This window comes from Rhipicephalus sanguineus, chromosome 6 (assembly GCF_013339695.2).
Source record: "Rhipicephalus sanguineus isolate Rsan-2018 chromosome 6, BIME_Rsan_1.4, whole genome shotgun sequence".
NCBI classification, from domain to species: domain Eukaryota; kingdom Metazoa; phylum Arthropoda; class Arachnida; order Ixodida; family Ixodidae; genus Rhipicephalus; species Rhipicephalus sanguineus.
The window spans coordinates 52,522,297-52,545,092 of NC_051181.1; the positions used below are offsets into that span (position 1 = coordinate 52,522,297).

A 22,796-nucleotide genomic window follows, 5' to 3' on the forward strand; every position below is an offset into this window, starting at 1 on the left:
TTACCTCCAAGGTAGTGCCTGGTGAGATTTCTCCTGTGCGTGATTAAACAATAAAAATTTTGTTCAAAACGCCGTTTATTGATGAAATAAACCAACGAAAGACGCCAGATGTTTTGTAAAAGCAAAACGGAAGAACGCCAGATATTTCTAAAGCAAAAGGAAAAGACGCCAGCTGCTTAACGAAAGACGCCAGATGTTTTCTAAAGCAATGGTTTTCTAAACAATGAAAATTCGCAGCGTACATGTAAAATTAAAGTGAGCTGCAAGTCGTCATAACTCATCGAACCTTTAGTATAAACGCGCCCTATCTCACGTCGGTGATGATGTACTGGGCAGAATACACGGAAGATTCACGGTTTACCGATGAACCTCCGCAGCTTCGCCCACTCATCATCATTCACTCCGTGGATATGCTGTGTTTTTTTCACTATGGAGCACAAGTCCCCGACAGCTTAAGCAGCTTAAGCAACTTCAAAAAAGTGATTGTTTTACGTTGTGTTGCAAATGAAAATAAGGCTAATGTATTTTTCCGCAACGAAAAACGCGAACGTCGTTTAAGAAAAAGTGTTGTGGATCGATTCCGGCGAAGAGACGGAATCCAGTGCAGAACAAGGCGGCGTGCCGCAAGGTGGCGTTCCAACCTGCTAGAACAGAATACGAGCGCGTTCTACGCGTTCTAGGTCTGTGCTTGAGAGCCCAGCGGCAATGCACTCGGCCAGTAACGCCCGTTTCGTTGACGCTCTCCGACGGATGTGTGCTCTTCTGCAAGTGACACTCTGCTTGCGACGTTCAGATTGCGCTAAGCGCACTTACGCAGATGTGTACTCCCCGTAACTGCGCGTACATCTCCCGCTGTACAGGGGTATCATATCCGTAAGAAATATAGCTATAGAACCCCACACAGGCCCGCCCCTTCGTTCCTATTCGCTTGTCGTCCTGTGGTCTCCTGGACGCCGTGTCCGATATCTAAATTGTTCGTCTTTGAGTACACCGAATTAGATCGCGTCTGCCAACAATTGATCGATGACACTCGTAAAATTGGGCGTAATGATACGTTTGTCCCCATTAGATAATCCCCGCAGTTGCATTGTGCAGCTTGCTCGATGCCGCCTTGTATTTTGGGCACCTTGAGACAGTCTGTATGCAACTTTGTGCCAGTAGTCTTCTTTCACAAGCCGGAAGTCGGTATTGACGCCCCCGGAGCTTAATCGTACTATCTAGTTTTATATAGATGTAGAACGACACGTGGAAGTCTATACCGGGCCTAAATAGGATTGGTTTACGCCTATTCTTTCGATATCATTTCCTGCTTTTAGTCTGCTAATAAATGTTCTAAGTATACTACATGTTTAAGCCTATGTCTGTAGCAACATATTAATGCCTTTATTCAGAAGGAGGCATCCGACAATGAACTTTTAATGTTTCCCGATTTGCAAGGCAGCAGAAATCCACTCTCGTACAGTGGATGATATGTCCTTTTAGAAATGGCTGCCGGCGGCAAGTTATCTTTTCGTCCACGTTACTTTCTTCACACTTTACCCTAATTACAACGAATAACATTCCCTATACTTTCTTTGGTATTATTGTCTGTTAGTTCTCATTAATATTGCTTGTATTTTCCAATTTTAATACTGTCCCGTTTGCTGTTATTTGGAATACTGATTGGCTAGTGAATGAAGACAGAAATTTTTTCTGCCCATTGCTCAAGCTATCAAACTACATGAAATAGATTGCTGCCATGAGTACATCTGTACGCATTCCTCAGTATAGGTAACAAACTGCAGCTGCGTCGAGCTCCGCGTAGTGACGGGTATTCGGGCAGAAAAACATAAATTTCTGTGCCCTATTTTTGTATATATATAGGCACGCCTGTACTCCCTCGATCTCGTGTATCTGCAGACTACAAGCTTGGCGCTGTACACCGGCTCCTTTGAAGTTGTGATGGCTAAACTGGCTGCACCGGTAATCGTCGCCGCTGTACTCTTGGGGTCAGCAGTCGGAGAGAAGCAATGTGACGTTTACGAGACCGATGCCTTTGAGGTAACGTTCTCTCATCATAATTTTCCTGAAAATTCAGGCTATGGTGTACTACTGTGTATTGCTGACTGCTGGTATAGCAGAACAATGCATTTCGTTTGTTTAAAAATTTGTTTGTTGCCTATGTATGTATTTGAGTTTTTAGAAGCAATGTATTCCATCTTGCTTTGTTTCGTTGCTTACATTTGTACCATGATATATTGTATTTTGCACCCGGCTAAAATTCTCTGGGGGATTGTAGCATCTGTAAAAGAAGAAATTACACTAAAATACACGCATAGTGAAGTTATTGCAGAAAACGCGTTGAGACCATTCGCTACTGTGAACATTCTTTTGGGGCATTAGAAATATTTAACAGAAATATGTTTGGCGGTTAGAACTCGGGCACTTTTATGTTAGCTCACAATGTTCCACAAAGTGAGCCTGTCGAACAGCACTAATATGCGTCACATTGCTCTGTAGGCGTCGTTAAATGGATTTTGTTGCTAAAGCATCTTTCGCGTTGTTTTGGTGAATGAAAAAGGAGGACAAAAAGAATAAAAAACATGGTTGATACCGCCGTCATAGGAATCGGTATAACACTAAAGTGAAATTTGTTCCTCGCAGAGGTAGGTGAACGTTTATCTTACATTGATCTACGAGAGCTTGCACAATGTCTATGGGTGTTTGGAAGCTATAGCACTGCTTGACGTGGATGCACTGGCGCTGCGGGCTCGTGGCACATGTCCATCCTGACGACTAACGTCTGTGAACATGATTAAACCTTTGTGGTAGCTGTAGTAGATAACGTACAGCTGTACAGGGCATATGGTGAATCCTGCCCAAGGATGGCTTGAACATGCACATAATAAACACTAACTCGACATGCACTCGTTCAAATCGTCGTCATTTGAGGAGAGAAACGGCAAGGTGTGCCCTCCCATGTAGTTGGTGCCAGTGTACTGGAAGCTGTATGCGGCGGAGAAGCACCGTTAGTCCATTTGGAAGCGAGCCAACGCTGGCGACGAGGCGTCACACGCTGATGCGAAAGGCGTCACCGAATCGAATTACCGTGGACGCCGCATTTCACCTACCGTAAAGTTTTCTACAATAATTCAGCGAAAGCCTCCGCCGCGCCAAAACTACTGAAACGCTCGCAGTCGGTGCTGGTCAGTGTCATTATGCAATACTCGTGGCCTCCGAGTTTGGCTCCGGCAGCATGTAGTTGCTAGTGCAGCTCAGGCCGTTCCATTCCCTCAGAGAAAGCGGTGTAGCAGACAGAAGAGCGTCGATTTTTGTGTTCTGTTTATATTCCCTTCCTGTGTAATACCCCTACTGGGCCGTTAGTGTGCATGAACTACAAAAAATAAATAAAAATAATAACAATAACCACGCGGTTGCCACCCGACAACGCCGTTTCAGGGAAGGCCGCAACCATAAAAGTTGTTACAATAAAACCACGCGGGCGTATCTGATAAAAATCTCCCAAAGAAGCTTCTGCGGGGAGTTTGTTTTAATATGCTAACAACTAAACTTTGTTCTCATTGCAGGTGATTCGTAGACTGCCTCACACTTATGCAGCATTTTCGACAGTCGATGTAGACTCGTCACTTTTGTGCACGACGGCTGACCTGACGTACTACAACGAGGAAGAGGGAAAATTGCAATACACCTTACGTACACCTGGCGTCGGAGGAGCAGAAAAGTATGCCAGCTTGTTTGCCGCGTCTTACGATGCGGAGAATGGTCGCCTTATTTTATACTATGAAAAACTTTGAAGTGGCCCCTGTATTCTGCTTTATGTCATCTGTGGAACATGCGCGCTCACAGGAATACCGAATAACCCATGTATCGCCACAGCTGACGTTAATACGAGCTTCCAAGTATTCGAATGAATGTCACACTAATTATTAATTCGTGTATGCTTCGCTCATCCTAATCAGTTAAAGAACGCTGTCCGAAAATACAAACAAACGTGCGCAACATTACGTTCAGGAACATCTGAGAGGCACTATAGTTCTGCGTCGCATTCGGTTGTTCTACGGTGACTTAATTATTTGCTCTCCTGTCGTTACGTTGCCTCCATGTCCAACTATTCGATGAGCATTATCATATGTTGTATTCGCCGATACATAGAGGTTACCGCTTTGTTGCTTCGATATGCCGTATTTACTCGACTGGAAGCGACCGCGATTGTAACGCGAGGGGCGACTTTTCATGGTGTTCAGGAAGAAAAAATAAAACCGCGCAAGTAACGCCAGGGACGACTTTTTTTCTTTTGTTTCCTGCAGAAAAATACCGCCAACGTAACGAGAGGCCAGCGGAGGTATGAAAAAGCACATTTAGTTTTCAAACAATGCCTCATAACGTGATATTTCGCACCCACCCACATGACACGTTGAACTTTGTTCACGAGATACCCATCTGCCGAGAGACATTGCTCACTTTGAACTGTATCGGTTCAACATTGACCGCCATAAGGCGATGCAGTGCTCTGTGATGAAATCAGCGAAACTTTGCTCCTGTTCCGACGTGGCCCACGGAAACCATTTCGGCGGTGCTCGAGCCTGAAATCGAGCTCCTGCTAGAGCCGCCACTCGCAGATGGTCGCCGCACTCACGTCGAGGCTTCGAGCAGCAGCCGATTCCTTCAGCCGTCAACCGTCAAAATAACACGCCTCTTGAAACGGCCATCGAACTGAGCAGGAAACGTTCCCATCGCAAAGCGGATTCGAAACACCAGAAGGCAACCAAAGATACCGAGACATTCAAACACGACGACAAAGAAAAGAAAACGCGAAGTGCACACCTTCGCAGAATAGAAACAAACAGAACGGTCATTGGCTTATCGTGGATCCAAATGGCACTCGGCTGGCACATGTTGCCAACATAAATCGCGAAATGGCCAACATGGTAGTCGTACAAAATTGGGTGCGTCGTTGTACTTTTTAGACAACCTGAATTTCTGTATTCGATTGTAACGCGAGGGTCGACTTCAGGTAGCAAAATTCTGGGGAAGAAACTCGCGTTACGTTCGAGGAAATACAGTACATTAGTTGTTCCCCTGCTGCCTATAGAGCGCCAGGAACACAGTGACTTCTGCACTGACACACACGTAAACGGACAAATCCCTTAGTCATATCATGGCCAGACTAGAGAGACGCGCTGGCGCGTCTTTCCAATTCGATCATCGCCAGGTACAGAAAGCTGTAAAAGCGCCTGCAGGTGCGACGCATTGTGGAAATCAATTTCATGAGAAACAATCAATGGGAAGGGGCCTATGCGGCATCATTTGTCTTAGATCCAAGTGTTACGAGGCGGATCGACGTCTTTGCGTAAACTGAGTGGCCTACATACGTCGGCTTACCGGGGACATCAACTACAGTTTGGCTCCTCAAGGGTGGCCTATGGACAGACCCAGACATAGGCGAATAGATAGATAGATAGATAGATAGATAGATAGATAGATAGATAGATAGATAGATAGATAGATAGATAGATAGATAGATAGATAGATAGATAGATAGATAGATAGATAGATAGATGGGTAGATAGATAGATAGATAGATAGATAGATAGATAGATAGATAGATAGATAGATAGATAGATAGATAGATAGATAGATAGATAGATAGATAGATAGATAGATAGATAGATAGATAGATTCAAATTCCTTTCGGTTCACCAGGAAATGCTTCTCAATGAACAGTTTTGGAGCAGCACTACATTTTAACAAACGCAGGAAGCCTAATATAACGTACATTTCAAAGAAATACAGTGACACAGACTCTGATAGGTATGAGCTTGGTGGGCGTGTTGGTACACTTATGTTTCCTGCTGAATACTGAAAGCCTCGAAGATAACTCTTGCATGCTCATGCCCCGAATGATGTTTCCTTCCCCTTGAGTATGAATCCTACGCTGTCGTCGTATGAATTAGCGTGACTGTTTTGCTGGTCACCTGATCAAATCGTGTCTTGAGATAAAAGAACCAACGCACTTTCTTTTGCAGGACAGAGTCTACTTTGAACTACAGCAAAACCAAGACTCCATACCTGCTCACTCTGGTAGTAAACAATGGTAAGTACAGACAGAAGACAGACGTACAGCTTAATAATGTCCTGATGAGCCAGTCAATGGAGCCCTAGAGTTGTACCCCTGGTTAGCTTTTGGCTATGCTCATGTTGGAGGCGGGAGGCCACGCCTTTCCTCTCTCTCACAGGCCCTGTGAACAGCCTTGGACTGGGACTTCTTGTTTAGAGCTGGTCATGACCTTCTTCCAGAACTCGCTGTTGTTGAAGTCGTGTAACACAGGGCACCATGTGGACTAAAATGCAGAAATTATTCTCTGCAATCTGGGCAATGAGGATCGATCTATGTCTGTGTGGAGCTTGCTCAGGAAACCTCTCGAGGGTTAGGATACCGTCTGAAGCACCGTGATCGTACAAGACAGTGCTCTTCTCACTTTGGGATGCGGAGGCGAAAAACGTCGCCGCTCCCATCTGTAATGTGCCGTAATTTAACGTAAGGAGAGGGTCACTGTACAAAAACAAAAATGCGTTGTTTCCTACAGCTGCCTTTTTTTAAAGACGATCGTCTTTCTTGGCATACTTGAACGCAGAAATTTTGTTCTGTCTTTCTGTCTGTCACACGATTCAGCCACCCGGCCAAAGTTTAAGCACTTGCAGAACGCCCAGCCATCTTGAACTGGTAGCTGCGTTCATACTTGTGAACATTGTCAATCAAAAAGCAAATATCACTCATATCTGAGCCACAACATCAATACGTAAGTATTAGGTGGTGTGTTGCTTTACTAAAAAATACATAGATACGTAATTCTAAAGACCCTAGTCTTTCCTAGGTTGCGCTGAAAATGCGACGCTATGCACGAAAAAGCCCTCTGCATATATATGGTTCTGCCACCTGGCAGTGGCCCTGGGTTCTGAACAAGCTCATGTTTCCCGACGCCATTACCAGATGGCGTCCATATCTCACACAGCGACTCGTCTATTTTATCAATGCCAGCCAGATGTGGCCGATTCAACATAGAGGAGGCGCTTTCTGAGGCAAGGCAAAACATAAATAGCCACTTGATGAAATACAGCCCACTCTGAAGACATGCCCAGAAAACGCAGGGAAAAGACCGACGTCTATATTGCAGCGGAGAAGCGCCGGTGCCCCGACGCCCGTCGTCTCAAGCGTTCCCAGGAAACGTCCGAGCGGCTAAGCCGCGGATGAGACCAGGACTCATGTAGTACGGCCGGCAGAAGACTGTCGTCTTTCGATGACATTTGCAGCGAAGCGCGCAGATACGCGGCCAATTTTTTGGCATGTATTAGTCGTTCTCGACCACCGTCATGTCGAGTACTAGCCATAGGAATGTAGATATATACTAATGAATATTGCCCGAAATCGTAGGACCATTTGGTCCCCTGGCGGACAGCCGCAAGGCACTGTGGATGAACGGGGCGTCAGTCGTGCGAACTTCACCGTTAAGGGCGCACCCTGTGATTGGTGCTCTTTGGCGCAGTGTGCTGTAATCGATAAAAATGGCTGTTTGACTGTTCTCACTGACTCATTCATGCATCCTAAAACATCAAGTGCTTTTCTTCTGCGCATTTCGTCGCGATATATTGTTCTCAGTAGGAAACGAGAATGCTCGCGGCTTACATAATCTGCTTCTGCTACGTAGCTGCAGTTGAACTGCTTCTGCTCACATAGCTTTCAGAGCCTATTTAGCGTGTTGTTCGCAGTGCTGTGCTAATTTGGGCGCTTTTCAATCATGCAAACTTGATGACGTACATCAAGTATATGATCGTGGTCAAGAAGGTCGATTGCAGTGCGCAAAGTGTTGTCGACTTGATCGATACATGATTAAGCAAAACGACAGCAAGAATATTGTTGCCCACTAGAAAGTGTAAACAGCATTAGTTTCCAAGAAACTTTAATGGTCAGTGTAGTGAATCATGTCCATTTGAACGACAGCGTCACTTGCAATTACGTTAGTTTAAATGAGAATTAATATATTTTCCCGTCAGGAGCACTGACAGCGTACTCAAAAACAGGATCGTGTCCTAATATAATCTCAGCGTTACTAATTTAGGCACTCAGCCTACCACAAGCCTTACTAAGAAAATCACAGGCATCAAAAGAAGGTTTGTAAGCTCTGCCTATGTATGTTCCGCGAGCCAATTAACCATCGCATCCTTGTCGTTTTAATGCTTAGGCGTTCCTTGGCGAACACTCCGGCATAAACCTGAACACTATTGCGTCCGCAACGTAACGCTTTGGTATTAGAAACCAGTTGAAAATTGTAAAATGTGAGACAATGGAACGTTATAATGCTGCAAATGTGGACGATTGATGAATTAATTGGGTGTGTTCACCAAAAGTCCTGGCTTGGTTTCCTATGCGAATACGCAGGCCTTCATAAAAATGCGCGGAGTAATATAGTGGCAAAGGTTAATATGGACGTGAACCAACGCCCACGCGATGGGGAACGGAATGACATCACTCGAGTATGCTGATCAATCAGCGAGCAACACGTGTTGAGATGGTGGCAAGAAAGCGCACACTTACGCATTTTTAGAAAATATAAAGTCATCTTATTCCCGCTTGCACTGTTAACCACCAGTATCTACACAGGCGTACCGACAAGCCAAACTTCCACAGCAGTTATGTCTCAAGCATGTTTCTTAAGCCGCTCCTTATGCTGATGAAGGTTCATTGGTAGGTTTATACGGTTTAAAGCCCCAAAGTGACACGCTATGAAAGGCACCGTAATAGAGATCTCCGAATAGTTTCAACAACCTGGGAACTTTAACATGCCCTTAAATTGCGCAGTATATGGGCCTGTAGCATTTCGAAACCATCGGAATGCCACCGGCGTGGCCGGGATCGACTCCCGCAAAGTCGCAAGATCATGTGCGTCAGCCTCTCTGCTGTCCATTCCATTGGTGTTGTCGTGGGATTCTTCAGCGAGGGAAGGAGAGCTCGAGCACCCCGCGTCTACAGCAACAGAAGCAGAGGCAGCCATCGGCCGCTCGTGCCACGTCAAGACTCCGGAGGCATCGCTGCTGCCTACTCGTTGCAGGAGAGCATGAGGCGCGCGAGTGGGGGGAGCGTAGGAGAGGAGAGAGAGCGGGAGGGGACGCGCATGCACTGGCGCTTCACGTGGGGGCAGAGGCTGCGCCGCGGCTGCAGCGCGGGGGAGGAGAGGAGAGAAGGCGACCGAACACCTGCGTAAAGGAGGAGAGCGAGAGAGAGGGTTTGCGCATGCGCAGTAAGGGCGGTCACGCCGCACACCCTGTTGAACTCCGCCATAAGCTGCTTCGCATCTAAAACTGTAATGTGTCGGTGTTTACGAGCGAGAAACCACGTACCGTTGCGTGGTATGCCGTAGTAGGGGATTCCGGGTAAATTTTGACTGCCATGGGGTTCCCTAGCGTACACGTAAATATATGCACGCGGGTCTTTCGCATTTCGATTCCATCTAAATGTACCCTTGTTCATAGGGAATTTAACCTGCGCCCACCTGCTTAGCAGTGCAACAACATATCAGAAGCGGTTCTCGTGACACCATTGGAATGCTTAAGCTGCACAACGTGCTGAAAATTCAACATTTCCTAACCCTTCGATTTTTTCTTACATGGCTCTTTTATTTAAGGAGCGAAAGGAACAGGTAGGATTTTTCAGATTCTCGAAGCACCAACTTAGGCCGAAATGAAATGGCTCAATACAATCACTTGCTGAGCGCTATAAATAACTGCAGCGTCACATATAAATTAATGACGTGCTCCAATATAGGGCTGCCGCTTAAAATGCTAACTGAACTCATAGTATTACTCAATGTGGTACCGCTTATACTAAATGGTGTTATGCTTGTGGTGTTATCATCCTTACTGGAGTTTCTATGAGTTACATTTCCTCGTGGAAAGCGTAGTTATATTAGAATTCGGGACTTTCACGCAGCCACGTCCGACGACCCTAAATACTTCCCACTCATAGATGCAAATAGCCACGGTAATAATATACAGATAAGACTTATAAGGTTGCTGTAAACAAACAAGAAAACGCTACGCCCTAAGAACACTCCGCACCTTCCGGCGAGATTTATTTTATGTTGCAGTTATAATTATGGCTGGGTTTGCTTGAGGTTCTTAAAAACTCGGCGTTTCCCGCCTTTTTATTAAAGAAGGTTACGTCATACGATAGCGCGCAGGCCGCGTTCCTGACATGTAAGTAGCGGTCGCGCAACGATAACGCAAGGGAAGACAGCAGAGATAGATGACGATTGTCGTTGAGGGATATAAGACGGCTAAAAAATGTCATTTGTTTTAAAAGTGCATTGGCGTACGACGTGCTCCCCTCATGTACTCTATTTTAAGGCGAAAGCCTGAGATGACTCATCAAACGCGGAAACTGACCGTCGGCGGCTTCAACACGAGTGATGCCAAAAATCACCATGATGTGATCACATCTTGGCACGACATCATTCGTCACAGATCCCCAAAATAGGGGACGTCTTCTTGACGTCCCCATGACGTCACATCACGTGTCATTGTCGCTTGGTCAAAGGCCGGCCGATCACACTGTTGCAATGCCTTCGATCCTGGAGACTGTGCAAAACCACGTTAGGTACACAAATCTTCCGCAAGGGAGCAAGTGGTCATGGGCTGAAAAGCAAAAAAAGAAATGATGACTTTCGTCTTAGAGTCGTCTTTGGCGAATGCCTGAGGGGCCCTGTCAGTTTTTCTGTAGCGGCAGGCATCATAAGATTATTAGAGGCATGAGTTACAGCAGTATTTAAAGAAATCATTTTTTCATTGCTGGAGACAGGCGGTCGCTTGAAATGTCAGCGTTTAATCTTCTCTGCGAAAAGCCGATTGCCACAAAAGTTTGCGAAAACGCGGCCTGTGGTAATTATTACGGAGTAATGAAATTCTAACAAGTTCACCTGCGAAAACGAAACCGAAGCGCAGATTAGAGCAACTAGCAGACGACCAGAGTGACGTCAGTGTTCACGACAATGACGGCAGTGGTGTTAGTTTTTCTACATTGGCTACCGTACGTACGCCATGCTTGCTATAATCGCAAAACAGCACGCACGACCACAAAGCGGTGTAGATCGTTGGTTGACGTAATCGTTCTAGCTCAATCTCGACGTCTCGAAAGAGTATGCAGTTGCGCTTTTCCGCGTTTACGTTTCTGTTTCTCGGGCGCTATTGCTCACATTTCATCAGTCTGCTAAAATTACTCGCGCCAGCTTTTTGGAAATCTCAGAGAGGCCATGGGCTCTTCGCAGGAGGGGGCTCCGATTCTCGCGCTTATCCCGACCGCCTGTATCCACTAATTAAAAACTCCTTATTAGTGTCGTTTATACCTTATTTATACCTTAGTCATGTTAAGGCATCTGCCACCATTGAAAAGGTTATTACGAAGCCAACTATTATGTCTTGAATGACGCGGGTTAGATTCCGGCTGTGGCAGTCGCATTTTGATGAAGGCAAGATGCTAGCGACCCTTGTGTTTAAATTTGAGAGCACTTCAAAGAACGACTCCAAGTGGTTGAAATTTGGGAAGCGCCCCATTCCCCCCTCTAAATCCTACGGCGTACAAGCTGTCGCAGCTCAGCTGGGACACGTGTCGTGGCGAACTGTTCAATATGATAACCCAGCATCTTGCTTGGCATTATATGCACACAAGTTGCGGTGCGTCAGTAGTCACGTCAGCGCGCGTTGTCCTTTTTAATAGATTCAACATTCCTTCTATCTTATTTTATTCAATATCCATATTTTTCAGGCTGTTGCCGAACCCTTGTGCTTCGGCGTCGCAGACGTTCAGGAGTTTGTTCTTCAGCGGCGGTAGAATCTGTAGCTTCGCACGTTAGTTCCTGGACCTCGGTAGTGGTTTCCTCTGTTTCTTCAGGGGTCGCCGGACCAGGTTGCGCTAGAGGTGTGCCACTGATGTGCACTGTTCTGGGTAGAGTAAGAGGAATACTTGTATTAACAATGTCATCAGCATGCATGAATCGCTCGTGGCCTTCTACTGTGAATATGTTCACAGTGGAATCGTCCCTTCTAGGTTCTTGGATGTGGGCGCGCAATGAAAAGGACGAAGGGAAGAAGGACACACACAGTGGCGCTATGTAAGCGCCAGTGTGTGTTCTTCTTCCCTTTGTCCTTGTCTTTTCGTGCACACATCCAAGAACCATGACAGACCAACAAGCCCGCATCGCTACCCTCGTTCCTTCTAACCAGTGTGGGTCGCCTGGTCGGATATCTCTCACCCGGACCCGTTCTCCTGCATCAGATTTCCTCCAATTCTTTTTTTGTCCCTGGTCTTGATCTCTAGATGGAGTAGGCTCTGACCGCTTGGCTAATTCAGGGTGCAAAATGCTGAGACGCGTGCGCCGTGCTCAAGACACGGAACTCTCTGCAGGAGTCTTACCAGTCGTGGAGCATGGCGTGTTGCGCTATGTGAAGAGGAACTGGTCCAGCCGGTGTTGAATCGTCCGAGCTGCCCCGAGCGCTGCTCGCCTCGCAGTTGGCGTACAAGGTTCTTTACCGCATGGACGAGCCTCTCTGCTGCCCCATTAGAAGATAGATGGTACGGAGTTGTCTTGACGTGTTGCACAACATTGGATCGGAGGAAAACTACAAATTCTTCAGATACAAATTGAGGACCATTATCTGTCACAATCTGTTCGGCAAGCCCAAACGCTGCAAAAACAGTGCGAAGCTTTTCTACTGTCTTCGACGCCATGGTCGATTTCATCTGTATAACGTCCACCGAATTAGAATGGACATCGACAAGCACCAAAAACCAGTGTTGTTTGTAGTATGCAAAAATTAGGTGCACTCGTTGCCACCGTCTGGCGGGCCATCCCCATGACATAAGTGGTATGGTGGGTGCAGCGTTTTGGCTGAGCTGCCAAGTCGAACAGTGTCGAACTATTTCTTTGATCAGCTCATATAACTTCGGCCACCACATGTGACTTCTTGTTAGCATTTTCATGCGAGTGGTACCAGGGTGCCCCTCGTGCAAAAGCTGTAGCACTTCTGGCTGCAAAGATTCGGGAATAACTACTCTAGTGCCCCAGCTTATGCAACCAGAGTCTAGAGACAGCTCGTTTCGCCATACAAAATAGGGTGCAATGTCAATATCTGATAGTATTTCAGATCACCCATTCAAAACGATGTTTCACATTAGACAACGTGCGGTCTTTCCCAGTTTCCGCTTGCATCTTGCTTACTGAAAGCGGTATTGATTCAACAGCGGAGAAAAAGAGAACGTAGTCGTTCTTGTCTGCTTCGTTCGGAAGTGGCAATTGTGATAACGCGTCAGCGTTAACCACTTGCGCACCCTTTCTATAAGTCCACTTGTACTGATAATCCGCCAGTAAAAGCATCCAACGTCGCATGCACGCGGCAGCCATCTGTGGAATTGGCTTTGTCTGGCCCAACAGGCTAGCTAGCGGAAGGTGATCGGAATAAATCGAGAACTCACGCCCATAAATGTATTTATAAGAGCGGTTTACCCCAAACACCACTGTCAACGCCTCCTTCTCGATATGCGCGTAGCCTTCCTCGGCGCTGCTTAGCGTGCGCGAAGCGTATGCTATCGGCTTCTCTTGGCCTAAAAAACATGATATATCACTGCTCCACCCCACAAGGGGTTGCGTCGCAAACCAGACCTGAGGGTTTTAGGGTCGTAGAAGGTTAGTACTGAATCCTGAGTGAGCATTTACTTGCGTTTCTGAAAAGCTTTATTAATCTTCTCCGACCACGCCCAAGGTTCCTCTTTTGGGCGTATAGCGGCCTTAGCTCCGATAACATGTTCGGAATGAACCGGGAATGAAATGTCAACATGCCAAGATAGGCCTTTAGTTCCGGGTAATCTTTCGGCGTTGGAGCCTTTATAATTGCTTCCACCTTTTCAAGTCAAGGGTGCACGCCTGTCTCATCAATGACGCGGCCCAGATATCTTACGGACTTCACAGAAAATTTGCGCTTGTCGTGCCTTACTTTGACGCCATTCTTCTCGAAGCGCTGCAGGACTGCTTCTACACGTGCCCGCCATTCGCTGTAGTCGCCACCTGTGATAAGCACATCGTCAAGGTAACAAACTGCTCCACTTAGTCCCTTCAGCAACTGTCCATGATTGCTTGGAATACTGCTGGTGCATTGGAAATGCCGTAGGGCATTCGGACATATTGGACAAGCCCATGTGTGTATTTATAATCAACAAGGGCCACGAGTCAGGGTGCAGCTCAATTTACTGGTACGCTGACGACAAGTCCAAAACGGTAAACACTTTGCCTCCTGGTAGGACCACGAAGATCTCTTCGACCGTTGGCGGCGGGTAGTTATCAGTTTTAACGCAAGAATTTACTGTCACCTTATAGTCTCCACAAAGACGCACGTTGTTCCCTGGTTTTTCGACTACCACCAACGGCGTGGCCCAGTCACTTTGCGTTACACCCACCAGTACCCCATCAACTTGTAGGCTATCTAGCTCTTCTTTAACTCGCTCCCATATGGCATATGGTACTGGAATTGCCTTTAAGAACACTGGCAAGCTGCCTTCTTTCAAGGAATGTTGCGCTTGAAAGCCCTTTATCAGTGCTAACCCAGGAGTGAAAACACTGGCATACCTTTCGACAAGGTTGTCCGCCGTGAGCTTCGCTTGCACCGTGTGAATGCCATTCCAGTCGACGCCCAGATTCTCAATCCAATCGCGTCCAAGTAGCGCTGACTTGTTTCCTGGCACCACAACTACCGGTAGAATCTTGCGTTGTCCGTTGTACTCGACAGGAACCTCGACTTGCCCCTTCGCTTCCAGCAGTACTCCTCCGTAAGTCTTCAGCTTAACTGTAGACGGTGTGAGCGGTGGAGGATTCACTAGCTGCTTCCATAGGTCTTCCGATATCGCAGAAACAGCGGCTCTTGTGTCTACTTGTATCTGCACGCACTTCCTTCCAAGCATAAGTTCTACCTATTACGGCTGCTTCGAAAGGTCGGCGTAGAGCATCATCTCATCTCCTTGCTGATCGGCAACGGCGTGAATTTTTTCCACACCCGGCGGGCGTTGTCCGCATACTCGAGCCAAGTGACCCGTGCGTTTGCAGCTGTAGCACCTTGCTTTCCGATAAGGACAAGAAATAGCATCGTGCTCTTTCCCGCAACGGTGACACCGTCTTGGTTGCCTCGTATTGCTTGCCTGGCTTGACCGCAAATGCCGCTTTCCTGCCTGTCTTTCTTATCGCATCGACGTCGGCTTCCGTTCCACTGCCCGGTCGAAACCCCCTCGACTCCTGTTCCGCCAGTTCAACTGGCATAGTCGCAAGCAGATTCAAACGACAGCTCCTTTTTTAGTAGACCCGTCTGAATGGCAGGGTTTCGCAGTCCAGCGACGAACTGGTCGCGTAGAGCGTCGTCAAGGAATGTGCCGTACTTGCATTTAGCTGCAATGTGCTTCAGTGCAACTGCAAAGCTCGCTACTGTCTCACCTTCCGCTTGGTACCGCCTGTTGAATCGGCTTGAAGGCTCGTAATGGTCACTCAGTACCTCGACCTCTTCTCCGCAGGGTTCGCCGGTAGAAGCAAATCCTTGTACGCGTTCTTGCCAATGGCCGTTATGAAGGCCGACTTCCTAACCCATATATGCCGAAACACAGAAAAAAATGACAAAACAAATCTTGTTTTTCACAAAAAGTGTACTTCTACCCTCAAAAGAAAGCAGGAGTTCTGTATTTACTGCCAGGTAAACGCAACACTGTTTTTCAAGCCGTCCTATACATGTAGGACACTGGGCATTAGGGGCGGGTGTGGTAAGCCTTGAAGCATTTCACGTGCACACCGACATTGCACTTCATCCTCTCCATGATGTATTTCACACAAAGCTCGCGTTTGGCCGGAGAAAGCGGTCGGCATTTTACGTGCACTTCTTCCTTTCCGTGACGTCTTTCACACAAAGCACGCGTTTGCCTGGAGAAAGCGGTCGGCACGTGACAGCTTGAAAAGCAAGCAATGTCTAGGCTTGTACACGTTGAGAATGAGACCTCCTCGATGTAATGAGACCTCCTCGATGTACTCCTCGATGACCTCCTCGAGTCATAAGCTAAAGAAATAGCGATGTTAGAGTGCATCAAAGAAGCGTCCTATATGTAGGACACTGTGCATATATGGATTAAGCTTCTCCGCTTGTACGTTGGCTACTTCGAAGTAGTGCGCGAATCTTTCCACGTACGAAGCAAAGTCTTCAACGCCGCCCTCCAGGAATGCATCGAATTGCAACATCTTGGCCATTACGTGCTCTGCCCTGCCTCAGTCCTTCACGGGACCGCCCCTTCCCCTCGTAGATTCGTTTCAGGATCTTCTTCATTCGTTGCCAGTTGTTGTAGCTTGTGAACAAGAAGACATCTGTGACACGTGTCGTGGCGAACAGTTTAATCTGATAACTCAGCATCTTGCTTGGCAATATATACACACAAGTTGCGGTGCGTCAGTAGTGACGTCACCGCGCTTTGTCCTTTTATTAGATACAACACAGCCTAGAGTCACTCAGAAGCTGCCGCATGCGACGTAGAGGTCCGACGGTCGCCTATCGCCGAGCTCCTCTTCGTTGAAAAGCTCCTGGAGATGCCTGCGCACAGACACTGGCTCGCTTCGGAGCGCCGTCGTTTTAAAGTGGTCATAGGGGGTGCTTTCGTGGGGCACGTTCAGAACACCCTAGAACCCCGCAACCACATCCGGTGAGAGTGTGGAGACAGCGTGGACGACCTTCGTGTGTTGCGAAGTAATGCCCCGAACGGTGAAGATGGCCTCCACGTGTGTAAACCAGGCTGCAGGATTCTGTGGCCAAAAATACGGCAGCTCAATCTGCAACGCGGCGGTGGCCTCTGCGCCGATCGTTGGTGTGTCGTTCGCGGCCTCGTCCATGTTGTAGTGCTCGTCTTGTGATCGCCTCCGGGTCACTACGTTATAGGGACTGAGGTCCACCATAACAACGCATGCGAAAGCGAGCTGAGAACCGGATAGGCCGATGGCAGGAGCATGAGAAACTATTTTTATTATTTTTCTATTATTTTAACCTCGCAGCTCGCAGCGCGAGGAAAGAGGCACATTCGCAGGCACATGCGCCTGAGCGCGCCATAAATACACCACTGCTGATGAAGATGATCATGGCCGCTAGAAGCACATTACAGAATTAAAATAGGGTATGTGGGTAGGGCGGCATCGACGACATAGCTCATGATACGAATAAAAATCTCGTTGCTTGTACTGAAGAGCGACCCGTCTGCTGGAAGATCTCAGAGACGTTTCTCGTCAGGACGTGCGCACTTTCGATTAGGCAGTCTAATTTAAGTGAATAGAGTTTGTTTTTAAAGTCACCATAGCTAATGTGTGAGTGTGCTGCAGATGTTTATTCCCTACGAACTACGCCATCAACCTACGTGCAGGAATCTGCCCTACCCTCAATGAACAAAATGGCAGCTCTGCACAAGCCGTTTGTCTCCTTCACAAGAAGTTAATGGTGGTACTACATAGTTTCATCCATACAATCAGCGTTGCTTGGCAGCTAAGTTCCCATGCTTCGTTGATGGTCTCGAAGGTGACTTTCTACATCCACGAATATAGCCTAGTTTATGGTAGCAGAATTCAGGCTTGCGATTGCGGCCCTGGGGACTGGCCTGGCTTGCAGCACATTTTGTACGTTGAAGCAGCTCGTGCGGTGATACTACTACTACTAATAATAATAATAATAATATTATCTAGGGTTTAACGTCCCAAAACCACAATATGATTATGAGAGACGCCGCATTGGAGGTCTCCGGAAATTTCGACCACCTGCGGTTCTTTAACGTGCACCTAAATCTAAGTACACGGACCTAAACATTTCCGCTTCCATCGAAAATGCAGCCGCCGCGGCCGAGATTCGATCCCTCGACCTCGAGTAAGCAGTCAAGCGCCATAGCCACTAGACCACGGCGGCGGGTCCGATGACATCACTATACCAGACTTTCATGTAGCGTCTTTTTCCGCGAGTTCCTGTATGTAGTGCAACGCTCTACACTTCAACTTCTGTGACTACTATTCCTGTCCCAGTGGACAAGTCATTAAACGCTTTAAAGAATGCACTCACATTTTTTTCACTTTCAGATACCGCTAACCCATCTACAGCCGAGAGCTTATACAGTGACTTCGAAACATGCTCGGTCTTCAAGATATATGGTGAACAAAATAGTAAGTATGCAGTGCCTAGACTTGTGCTGTTTACAAAGAAAATGTGAGTGAATAAAATTAGATTGAGCCCGGTGAGAAGCGTAATTGATAAAAGTTGAGAGTGACTGCTCCTCGAAGGTAACCGGTGAATTAAGAACGAACAATTATTTAGGGTTACATTCCTTGCAACTTATTGTGAAAACTTCACCTTGTCACACCAGAAAACTTTCTAAACAACATATTGCGTCACATCTTGCGTCACACGAAAAAATTCGCAGTTTAACGCTGCTGCGTGTCGTACTAGGAAATTGGCGCCCAAGAGCCGAGGCTCCTAAGTATGACGCCGAGTTAGTAAGGTATGAAGAAGCTATGAATAAGCTAATCGTATGAATAAGCCTGGATCATATGCATAGGAGTCGTTCGTACAGAAAAGAGAGAAGCGCAGTCGCAGTTACGTAGCTTTGAGGAGTTTCTCTTGAAACATATACAGGCGGGTTTATGTAGCACCAGAAGTGGCATGTACGTAGTCGCAGGCCACCTCTTTCTCAGGTGCAAAGAACTTTCACTAACATCACCAAATCCAGCGCACAGAGAGCGATATTGTAGAGGGATTCGGGGGCCATCGAATGGTAGTGGATGCGGAAACCATAGCGAGGTTCCCAATGCAGTGCCGACAACGCGTGCCGTGTGGCGTGCTGTTAAGGTGGGTACGCCTCCACCCCCCAAAAAAGAACCGTTAAGAGTTTTAGTTTCTGTTTCTGCTAGTTTCTGCAGTTTGTACTGCAACACTAGAAATTAAATGTCACAGTATATCCACAAGCGCGAAGCAATTAATGCGATAGCAACAAAGCGTAATGTCACACGTAGTACGGCTAGCAGCTAACACTTTTAGCGTCAGATCTGACGTAAGTATAAAAATGCTGGCGTAAGGCATAACCGGCCATTGCAGCGAGCGAAGAGAGCTTCGTGATGGCTATTGGTTAACGAAAATTACACAGTACGCACAAAGGTATGATCCGTCCGCTGATCCGTGAATCCCTCTTCAGATCCGTGAATCGCTCTTCAGAAATTCCGGCGGGAGCGACGCATCCCTTCGCGCATCATGACCCCCTTCCCCCCACCAGCTTTTCTCGCTACGAAAGATGGCCGCGAAGTTTCCTCTCCGAATGCACCACGGTCGTCGGCTCCAGTCGCACGTTTTCAATCGCAACAGCACATACAGCGTGCGAGGCAATGTTATCGACTTCGAGTTAATGCGAGACCTCACGCTGACGGCGGCGGCAAGAATGCGCATGAAGTGTCCATATAACTGCCAGCGCAATAAAACGTTTTGAAATGAAGAAGTGCATCATTCATAAGTTCATTGAGCAATATTTTTTGTCGGCTTACTTCTTGACTGTTGAAATGAAATGGATAAACGCAAAGACCATGGAACCCGTTCTAATTTTGTCCAATAAGACAGCTGTTGACGTTTGAAGCACAACGAACCTTTTTTCTACAATTGTCATACACCGCTAGAAAACTAAACGAGTTCTGTGAACGACATTCGATACAGATATGTCGACGGTGCTTTTACGTTAACGCGACACTTCACCCAGAACGTCATGATTAATCAAAGATTATTTCTGTAAAATTTGCATGTTATTTAAAAGCTTGTGACCGGTTTATAGATTACCTGCAATGAAACGGAAAGAAATACGAATCAATTGAACTGTTTTATGCGTATAATAAAGAATATGAAGAGACCACCCTTGGTAGAAGTAACTATAACCTGTGACGGGAGCTTGGTTTCACTGCATTAGTGCAGTGAGCATACAAAGTGGCACAGAAGATACATCATCAGTTGTTCCTTTTCAGAATGCATCATGTGGGTGGCAAGAGGCTCAGAAGACGAAATACCCGATCTATGTCTTCGCCAGTTTAATTGTGGTTGTGGTCCTGCGGTCCCCCTTTATATCAAACACATTTGCAAGAGTGCCGGAGAACGTAAATAAAACAAAGACATGTGCACGGCATTGGCAAATAAAACGGCGTGCTTGTCTAAATATTCCGACTACATTATTGTTAACTAATGGGTCTGTTAATTAGAAATGCTAAATAATATTGTGTGGGTAATAATTACAAAACTTTCACAGAAATTTGACTTTTGAAATACCAACATGTGTCTATTGCAGGCTATGGGTGACTGCCATAGAATGAGACGGACGAGAAACAGTGGTTTTTAGCAGCAATGTGGTACAAAGGGCAGAATGGCGTACCATTTAGTGCAGTCGGAAGCGGCATCCATGTAATGCACGTCCTGAGCGTGGACAAAAGCATTCAATAAGGCCACTGGTCTGAGCGTGGTATGCAGTAGTATGTAATGAAGAACGCGGCACTCTGAGGATAGAATTCACGACTTCGGACAAGAACACACATACGTGATCACTGAGCAGTTCTTGCAATGGCCCATGGCTCAGTATCCATCGGTGAAGTAGAAGGGAGGCAATACAGTACGCTGTAGCTGCCAGGAGCGTGGCACTTTCGGCTTATCGCCTCAGGTGGTTACCTGCCACGTTAGCCCAGCGGTTGACAGCTGATATCATGGGAAGCGGACTGTACAAGTAAATGCCAACGCGCCGAAATGGCCCACTGAGGCAAGATAGAGGTTGCAGACCACCGGGCGAGATGTGGGGCGATGAAATGTGGCGCTTACACTCAAGGCAAGAGCGAACGAACTTTTCAACATTGTACACTCCTCGCCCACAGCACCAGTGTCGAAGGTGCTGGTAAATTGTGAATAGAGACCAGATTTTAGGCAAATGCCTATTTTGTTCCTTGTGCTCCTGTCGCGCCAGTTTGATATATGAGCATGAATTAGAGGTTAAGATGGACTTTTTGGGGGTTTTGTAGTGCCTAAAGATGCCTATTTTGGGTATTCGTGCGTAAACGCACTTAAACGCTTATAAATGCCTACACCAAAATTGGCGCCTATATAAACACTATTTACCCTCAAGTTTCGCTTTCGAGTGCAGTTTGGGGGCGTTATTCATGTTACCGGGAAATATTGACTGTGCGAAACTGTATGGAGTTCAACCTACTCCACTTGCTCAACCAGCTCCCGGAAAACAAAAGCCAAGACCGTGTTCCTGAAGGCACCTTCTCGCGGGCGCTCGTGTAATGAGAAGTTCATAATGGCGTAATAGTTGCGCAAAAAAAGAAGAGAAGAAAGTAAATACCACCTTGTCTTTGTCTTTTTTTGCGCAACTATTACGCCATTATTAATCAGTACCAACCAGCCTGCCTTTCTGTTTTGCTGTAATGAGAAGTTACCGTACGTGCCCACTTCGCCAGAGCCCATCGTCACAAGTTGGCGAACATGGCTAGAAGCTGTTGAGTATTAAAACTGCTACTGTTCGGACATCACGGTCGGGATTAACAGCTTTTCAGGTGACGAGAGTGCTTCAGCCAGGAAGGCTCAATCTGACCTGACATAATTGTGCGCTAACTCCACGTTCCTGACAAGAAACTTGAACGTTCGGCAGAAACTATAATTGCTAACATTGCGCAAGTTCTTCATGCAGAGCGATAATGATAATTGTGGGGCTTGACGTTCCAAAACCATGATAGGGTTACGAGGGACGCCGTAGTGGAGGGCTTCGGAAATTTGCACCACCTGGGGTTGTTTAACGTGCACCTATATTTCATGCACAGCAAAGAATCGCCGCCGTATGGAGCATTGGTCGAAAAGGCATGTACAATGTCGCAGTCGGTCTTGGACAAGAACGAGGAATTTTCTGTGTATAAATAAGTTTCAGGAGTCCTTCCTAGTGAGCACTCTAGGATCCTACTGTCGGTTAAGCCATCGAATGTTCCCAAAGTCAACTACGCTACAATAACATCTGTCGACGTCCAGCATTCCTTCTCAGCGTACGAGCTTATTGTCAGTGACAAGAGGCACAATTTGGAATACAAAAATCGGGAGTTTGTGGTAGTCTGCTATTGTTCCGCAGCTTTGACAATGATTGTTAGACTATTTCAGCGTCCTCTCCACACAGATTCTATCAAACATGTGCACTTCAAATGGCCGGAAGTGTATTTGGCAGTGTCGGTACGCCTTGCCTGTACAACTCGGGTAGTGTCATTGTATATGTAAAAGTTTCCATAGTTGCACTTAACAGTCCTCATTTAAGAACACGTTAATTTCGTAATAAATCGTCGTCTATTTCTAATGTATTATACATCTGTTGTTTTTTAATATAACTGCTCAGTCAGACATAAAGTAGCGCTTTTTAAATCAGTATTTCCAGCTTTCAAGTATTCTTTTTCATGTCTATTTCACTATATGCGTGTTTCACAAAATGCTAGTGTTTTTTGGGCTGCGGTGCGAATGCGACGCTGGGAGCCAGATGTTGCGATTAATCATAGAGGAGGAGGACTCATGTAGTGCGGCCGGCAGAACACTATCGTCTTTCGACGACATTTTCAGGGAAGCACGCAGATACGCGGCCATTTTTTGTTCCTGTCGTAGATACAGGTCACGCACGTCTTTTCTTGAAAGCATTTGCAATTACGTAA

At 46.7% G+C, this 22,796-nt stretch overlaps 1 protein-coding gene across 1 annotated transcript; it reads left to right on the forward strand.

Annotated features, from left to right (window-relative positions):
- The first annotated feature begins 1,887 nt into the window (after positions 1-1,887).
- Positions 1,888-20,284, forward strand: LOC119397854 (uncharacterized). The gene is made up of 5 exons (XM_037665194.2): positions 1,888-2,040; positions 3,567-3,721; positions 6,027-6,094; positions 18,177-18,260; positions 20,097-20,284. Exons 1-5 carry the CDS (start codon positions 1,942-1,944, stop codon positions 20,231-20,233), a joined length of 543 nt encoding a protein of 180 aa, XP_037521122.1. The 5' UTR covers positions 1,888-1,941; the 3' UTR covers positions 20,234-20,284.
- Positions 20,285-22,796: the final 2,512 nt, after the last annotated feature.